Source organism: Ipomoea nil, unplaced genomic scaffold (assembly GCF_001879475.1).
Source record: "Ipomoea nil cultivar Tokyo-kokei standard unplaced genomic scaffold, Asagao_1.1 scaffold3056, whole genome shotgun sequence".
Classification (NCBI taxonomy): domain Eukaryota; kingdom Viridiplantae; phylum Streptophyta; class Magnoliopsida; order Solanales; family Convolvulaceae; genus Ipomoea; species Ipomoea nil.
This window is the reverse complement of record NW_017619484.1, coordinates 1711845-1719712: the sequence shown is the minus strand read 5'-3', so window position 1 is coordinate 1719712 and position 7868 is coordinate 1711845. Positions and strand designations below refer to the sequence as shown.

Genomic DNA, 7868 nt, shown 5'->3' with positions numbered 1-7868 from the left:
ATATGGTGAGAAAATGAGTTCACGGAAGAAGACACCTTTCCAGAAACACCGTGAAGAGGAAGATGCTAAGAAAAAGGTAATAATTTAAATGGAATTGTGAAACTTCTACTTTCTAAAATAAAAATGTTTCTTCTTTCTAACCTTTAGTATCCCCTGCTGGTTTTCTTTTGCAGAGAGCTGAGGTCTGAGGATGGAACATATCGTCTGATACTGCTAATACAGGGTGATGTATTTGTACGGGCGCGGGCAAGGCTCGGATCCCTCTAGTGGGTCGGGAAGCTCTCGTCTTTCCTCTGCCAAAAGTCCCCTCCACAATGCATTTAATGTGCAATATATAGGGTCCTAAAGGTAGGTGCTGCCGGGTTTTCGGCATGGTGGACACGTGGCGGACATGCACCGGGCGCCGCCAGTGGTCGTATGACCACCTGCCACACGGTGCCCAGGATTTGACTTCTCTCCCCTTAAGTGGTGTCTTCTCAACCGGACTTCGACTGACATCGACCAGTGGGTCCGTCCGCCTAATGTTTTGATCCCGGGGAGACCCCGTCGCCCGGAGCACCCCGCGGATTCCCGGTTCCGGTCGGTCGGGGCAGGCCACACGGCCTCGGTGGGACGATCGTGTGGTTATCCGGTCGTGAGACATTCGGACCCCGGGCGTGTGGTGGTTACCCGGTCGTGAGACATTCGGACCCCGGGCGTATATCCCTATCACATAGCCCCCCTGGCTCGTGGGTCGGACGATGCTTCCCTGGAGGAGGAGCCCGAGCCAAGCTTCGTGGTGATGTTTTTTGGGGGTCGAACCCGTGTGGATCGCGGTACACCTGCACTCGCATCACGGACCGTCTCTGGGCGAGGAGAGGCACGCGTCAGCCAGAGGATCTCTCGAGATACGGGTCCGAAAAGTGAGGCGCTGAAGCGTTTTCCCGCCAACCTTTACCCCTATAAATAGTGGTTTGGCTGGGGTCCCACTGTGCTTTCACATTTTCCTAGCGACAACCGGACATTCCCGAGCGGCCATCCGTTTTCTCCTTGACGCGATTTCTAAGTCTTTCCAATCGGTACGTGAACGTCTCCTTTCTTTTTCCTATCCCTTTTCTTTAACGTTCTAGGATCGCTTAGGCCCTTAGGAAACGGTTGGTCGGCGACTTGGGCGCTTTTAAGTGGGGCACTAACGTTTGAACACTACCTCTCCCCCTTGGTCTCTTAGGGGTGGAACTATGTCAAGCTCCGACAGTCAAAACCGCTCGGCTCGGGACTACGCGACCGGTAGTGATGACGGGTCGGCGAGAACAACTTCCGAAGGTTCTTCGTCTGGGCGCTCGGATGCAGCCAGCAGTGGCGATGCTCGCACCCCTCGGGCAGATGCTGGCAACGTGACGGCCGCTAGACGGCCCGATAGTCGCGATATGCCGAGCGATGCCCTCGCGCTCGATCGTGCAGCCGAGGAGGACCGGGCACGTTCCGGGTCGGGAGAGCGCGATGACCCTGCGGAAGCACCCGATACTTCCAGTCAGGATCCCCCGACGTACGGCAATAAAGGACAAGGATTGCCGCCAGGCGTCATGGCCGCAACTCTCGACTCTTCGCTGTCCCCCAGGTCGGCAGCCCGCTTAGCCGACGAATTGATGACCAAGAAGAGGATCTTCTTGAGTAGTATGTCCGTCGAGAAGCATCAGAGTCGGCTGACCAAAAAAGAGGCGGAGGATGCTGCTACCCTTCTGACCGGGCGGGTTCTGTTCAGCACCCGGAGGTCCCAGGGGACGGTCGTGGAACGGACGCAGGGGCTTTGGCTTGGGATGCACCTTGATTCCATCAAGACCCCCTTGACCTATCATTTTAGCTCCTTTCTCCCCACCTTCATGAAACATTACGGCGTTCTCCCGGGCCAAATCTGCCCCAACGTGCACCGGATCATAGCGTGCTTTCCGCAGATTTGCGCCCGGCATGACTTGGACTGTACCAGAGATTTATTCAACTTCATGTATTCGGTTTACCCGCTTGCGGCTCGGTATGGGGGCGGGTTCTTAGCCGCCCAAAGTCGGAGTCGTCACTGCAACATTCTCGACCTACCGGAGAACAACCGGGGTTGGAAAAACCGGTTAATTTCTATCGAGTACCCTTGGCAACTCCCGGTTAAGAGATCCTGGTCCCTTCACTTTACCGCATGCAAGCGTCCCGAGCCTACGCGGGCTCTGAAGACCGCGGCAGCAAAGATTTCCTCCGTATATTACGAGTTCTTGATTTTCCGATCGGCCAACGAATACGAAGAGGCCCATCTCGAGCCGCCCAGGTACGACCTGCTGGAGAAGTACGTTCCTCAATGCCTTGAGGTAACTGTGGCCGCGCAACCAGCAGCACCGGCTTCCGAACGGGAAGGTCTGTTCGTGTAGTACCTCTTCGGACGAGGGGACTTCCTCCCTTTTCTTTTCATATGGCTTATTCGGTTGTTTTTCCCTTGCAGGTATGAAGCCCGGTCGTAGCTTCCAAACGGCTCCTTCGACCGTCAAACTTCCCCGGCCTAAAGCGGCCCTTGGTGGGAAGAAGGTAACGACATCCGACGCCCCTTTGACGGCGGTTCCCGTGTCCTTTGTCCCAACCGCAGTCCCGCTTGATGTGACTGCCCGGGTCGAGGAGACGGGTCCGACCTTGAGCACCGGGTCGGACTTGCAGATCATTAAGGCCACGGGCAAGCGTGGCAAGGAGAAGGTGGGGGAGTTTGAAGGCGCTGTCAAACGGTCGCGCCGCCAAAGTCCTCCCGAGCTGACCCCTCTCATGAACTCCCTGACGGGCGGCGATTTACCGGGAAATTCGTTGGCGAAAATGAGCGCCATCTTCCCGACCGAGGCCGATATGGCCAGGTGGACCCCGGAACAAGTTTCCGAGCGCGGGGCTCAGAACTTAGTGTAGGTATGTTTTTTCCTAATCTGGTCTTTTTTATGACTGCCACTCCGGCTAACAAGCTTTATCACAGCTTACCCGGGTGCTCACCTCGCTCTACTACCGGTTAAAGAGCGGGTCGGAGAGCGACTATCTCAAGAAGGAGGTGAAAGAGCTACGGAAGAAGTTGAAGGCGTCTGAAGATGGCAGGGAGATTGCCAAGTCCATCGCCAAGAAGGCGATCGGAGAGACCGACGAGGTCCGAAAGGAGGCTGAAGACCTTCGCTTACGACTGCGGGACCCGGTTGGCTTGACCGCCTCTCTCTGCCAAGACTCGGCAGTTGCTGAGCAGTTTTTCCGGGCGTTCATCAAGCACAAGGTGGCCGAGGATATGGTGTGGACTTTCGACAACTAGGCTTATGCTTCCGGTCAACGGGACACACACTGGGAGGTGAGGTCTGTTCTATCCGAAGTGTTCGAGGGGGATGACCTCGATACGATCTTAGCCAATCTGCCGGAGAGCGTTGCCGATCCCGGCCCGATGCCATACGCCGAGGCAGACACAGGCGAGCACTCCGCAGCCACCGAAAAAGACCCCGCAAGTTAGGCCACCGTTAGTTGGCGTTTGGTAGGTTTTAGTTCTGAAACTTCGTTCGGGAGTTCGGTCCCTATTGTACCGGGCATTTAATTGTTCCCTTTTTGAACAACCCCCTTTTGGTCGCTAAGTGATGTCGCTCGTTTTTTTTTTTTTTTTTTTTTTTTTTTTTTTTTTTTTTCGCTTGTGCTTCAAGCCTTAAATTTTTACGTTTGCATGTTTCGATTTTTCCGCCGTTTTCCTTTCGATTTCGATTTTATCCACTCGACACGTGAGCTATCCGTCGCTCGGGTCCCTTATGGCCCCGCGAGTCCGAGCGGCTATGACGTTCGGTCAATTCCCGGTCGGACTAACGAGGAAAAGAGGGGAACGCGAAAAGATGCGTGTATGGCCCCCTGAGTCCGAGCGGCTATGACGGTCGGTCAATTGCCGGTCGGACTAACAAGGAAAAGAGGGGAACGCGAAAAGATGCGTGTATAGCCCTCCGAGTCCGAGTAGCTATGACGGTCGGTCAATTGCCGGTCGGACTAACGAGGAAAAGAGGGGAACGTGAAAAGACGCGTGTATGGCCCCCCGAGTCTGAGCGGCTATGACGGTCGGTCAATTGCCGGTCGGGCTAACGAGGAAAAGAGGGGAACGCGAAAAGACGCGTGTATGGCCCCCCGAGTCCGAGCGGCTATGACGGTCGGTCAATTGCCGGTCGGACTATCAAGGAAAAGAGGGGAACGCGAAAAGACGCGTGTATAGCCCCCCGAGTCCGAGCGGCTATGACGGTCGGTCAATTGCCGGTCAGACTAACGAGGAAAAGAGGGGAACGCGAAAAGACGCGTGTATGGCCCCCCGAGTCCGAGCGGCTATGACGGTTGGTCAATTACCGGTCGGGCTAACGAGGAAAAGAGGGGAACGCGAAAAGACGCGTGTATGGCCCCCCGAGTCCGAGCGGCTATGACGGTCGGTCAATTGCCGGTCAGACTATCAAGGAAAAGAGGGGAACGCGAAAGGACGCGTGTATAGCCCCCCGAGTCCGAGCGGCTATGACGGTCGGTCAATTGCCGGTCGGACTATCAAGGAAAAGAGGGGAGCGCGAAAAGACGCGTGTATAGCCCCCCCGAGTCCGAGCGGCTATGACGGTCGGTCAATTGCCGGTCGGACTATCAAGCAAAAGAGGGGAACGCGAAAAGACGCGTGTTATAGCCCCCCGAGTCCGAGCGGCTATGACGGTCGGTCAAATGCCGGTCGGACTAACCGACAAAGGCTGTAAGTCTGGGCGACCTTGTGGTCGTTCGGGCAACAAAGGCCGTAAGTTTAAGCGACATTGTGGTCGTTCGGGCAACAAAGGCCGTAAGTTTAAGTGACATTGTGGTCGTTCGGGCGACAAAGGCCGTAAGTTTAAGCGACATTGTGGTTGTTCAGGCAACAAAGGACGTAAGTTTAAGCGACATTGTGGTCGTTCGGGCAACAAAGGCCGTAAGTTTAAGCGACAATGTGGTCATTCGGGCAACAAAGGCCATAAGCCGGTCCCGGACACAGCATGTCGGCGGGATTTTTGTCTTCGGTGAAAAGGTGATTCTCATTGCGGATATCAAAGTAACAACCTTACAATCACTCGAGCCAGCTCTGATGGTCTCGAAATAAAAATACAACAAGGGCGAGCGGGAAGAAAAGAAAAAATGGGAAATTACAACATTGTCTACTCATTTTACTGTCGGAACATCACTAAATTCTCCGAGATCCAAGTCCGGTCGACCGAGCGTCCAGTGGTCGTCTCTAGCTTGTAGGTGCCCGGGCGTACCACTGCTGACACTACGTACGGGCCTTCCCAGTTTTGCGCTAATTTTCCTCCCTCTTGAGGTTGGCTAGCTTCGCGTCTTCTTAGCACATAATCGCCGACTTGAAAGTAACGCGGCCGGACTCGGACGTCACGGGTTGCCTTAATCCTTTTCTGGTAGTCGGCGACCCTCCGGGCCGCTAACTCCCTTCTTTCCTCAACACAATCCAAATCTAAGGTCCGGGCGGCATCATTTTCTTCTCTCTGGTATTCACTTTCTCTTGGAGTCGCTATCCAAGCTTCGACCGGCAGCCGGGCTTCAGCCCCATAAACCAAGGCAAAGGGCGTCTCGCCGGTCGCTTCTCTGGGCGTGGTGCGGTACGTCCACAAGATGAACGGGAGCTCATCTTCCCACGACCGGCCAGTCGAGTGGAGCTTTTTCTTCAGGCCATCCAAGATGGTTCGGTTGGCGTTTTCGACCTGGCCGTTCCCTTGAGGGTAAGCGACTGATGAACGGATAGACTTGGTTCCGATCGTGGCCAGGAAGTTTTGGAAGTATTGTCCTTCAAACTGCTTCCCGTTGTCCGTTATGAGCTGTACCGGTACTCCGAACCTTGATACCACGTTCCGCCACATGAACCAGGCGCATCGCTGTGATGTGATCGTTGCGAGGGGCTCCGCTTCCACCCATTTAGAAAAATAGTCTATGGCGACTATGATGAATTTACGTCGACCCGACAGCGGAGGAAACGGTCCTATGATGTCTACTCCCCACCTTGCGAAGGGGATAGCTGTGCTAACCGGTTGGTAGAAGGTGGCCGGTCGTCCGGGCATCCTTGCAAATATCTGGCAGGTATCGCATTCCTTAGTGAGTTTCTCACAGTCGAGCTGTATCAACGGCCAGTAGTATCCGATCAACATTATTCGTCGAGCAAGCGATCGTCCGCCCTGGTGTGACGAGCATATTCCCGAGTGTAGCTCGTCCATGACTAGTTTTGCCTCGAAATCGGACAAGCATCTCATGAGGGGGTCCCCATATGACCGTCTGTACAAGCGCCCTTCTTTTATCTGGAATCTCGGTGCTCAAAGCTTCGCCTTTCGCGCTCTCGTTTCGTCAGGCGGGAGCCTACCGTCCTCTAGGTACCCCATTATGTCAGTGATCCAACTTTCCTCGACCGGTTGAACCGGCATGACCTGGCGGTGGTCGATGGATAGATATGGTATGAAGAGGACACGGGCCATCCGGGAGATGTGCTCTGGTGCTTCCACACTTAATTTTGAGAGGATGTCCGCATCGGCGTTGTCCAGCCGGGGGACATGCCGCACGGCGTATGCTTTGAAAACGGTCAATCGTTCGATCGCCAAATCTCGGTAGCGCCCTCGACGTTCGCCATTGACTTCGAAATCTCCTAAGACCTGCCCCACCACTAGGGACGAGTCCGTCCGGGCCTGTACGTATTCCGCTCCTAGGTCCTTTGCAAATTGCAATCCCGCGACAAAGGCTTCATACTCCGCCTCGTTGTTCGTGGGAGAAAACTGGTAGATCAGAGCGTAATACACCTTAAATCCTTCGGGGCTTGTGATGGCAACTCCTCCACCTGAACCTTTCCGGCTGCTTAACCCGTCGGTAGCGGCTTCCCACCATGAGGCGTCTTGGACCGTCTGGTCTGCGGTCGGGGCCTCACGGGCAGTGCATTCCACAACAAAATCAGCCAACGCCTGTCCCTTAATGGCCGGTCTGGGCCTGTACTCAATCGCGAACTGTGTTAGCATCATCGCCCATTTGACAAGGCGTCCGGAGGAGGAGGCCGTTCGGAGGACAGCTCCAATTGGTTGGTCGGTTAATACGCGGACGACTCGCCCTTGGAAGTAAGGGGTGAGCTTCTTCGCAGCTGCATAGAGGGCAAAGACCATCTTTTCCAAACGGGAGTATCTGAGTTGCGGGCCTTGGAGAGCATGGCTGACATAATAGACCGGTCGTTGTATGCCCTCAAGATCCGTGCGGCATAGTACAGCACTTACGGCCCGGTCGGAGGCGGCAAGATAGATGTCCAGGTCTTCGCCCGGCTCCGGCTTGGAGAGGACGATCGGGGACATCAGGTACTCCTTCAACTCTTTGAACGCCGCTTGGCATTCCTCGTCCCAAGTAAACCCGTTGATCTTTTTTAGCGTTCTGAAGAAAGGCAACGCCATTTCCGCCAACTTAGACAAGAATCGGCTAAGGGCAGCCAGTCTCCCGGTCAGCTGTTGGACCTCCCGGATGGTGGTGGGCGGCTGCATTTCCAAGATGGCCTTCACCTTAGCTGGGTTGGGTTCGATTCTCTTCTTCGTCATCATGAATCCCAGGAACTTCCCGGTTTGTACCGCAAACGTACATTTTGCTGGGTTTAGACCTAACCGGTACGTGCGCATCACCTCGAAACATGCTCAGAGATCTCGGGCGTGATCCAACCGGTCATTACTTTTGACGAGCATGTCGTCCACATATGCCTCCATCGTCCGCCCGAGCTGTCCTTCGAACAAGGCATTGATCATTCTCTGGTACGTGGCCCCGGCATTTCGGAGTCCGAAGGGCATGACCCGATAACAGAAAAGGTCGTCCGGGGTGACGAAGGACGTCTTAGCTTC

General features: G+C 55.0%; 1 protein-coding gene across 1 annotated transcript; it reads right to left on the bottom strand.

The window, feature by feature from the left end:
• Positions 1 to 6323: 6323 nt before the first annotated feature.
• LOC109164061 lies at positions 6324 to 7574 on the bottom strand. Its single transcript, XM_019312815.1, has one exon. The coding sequence runs from the start codon at positions 7572 to 7574 to the stop codon at positions 6324 to 6326; it is 1251 nt and encodes a 416-aa protein (XP_019168360.1).
• Positions 7575 to 7868: the final 294 nt, after the last annotated feature.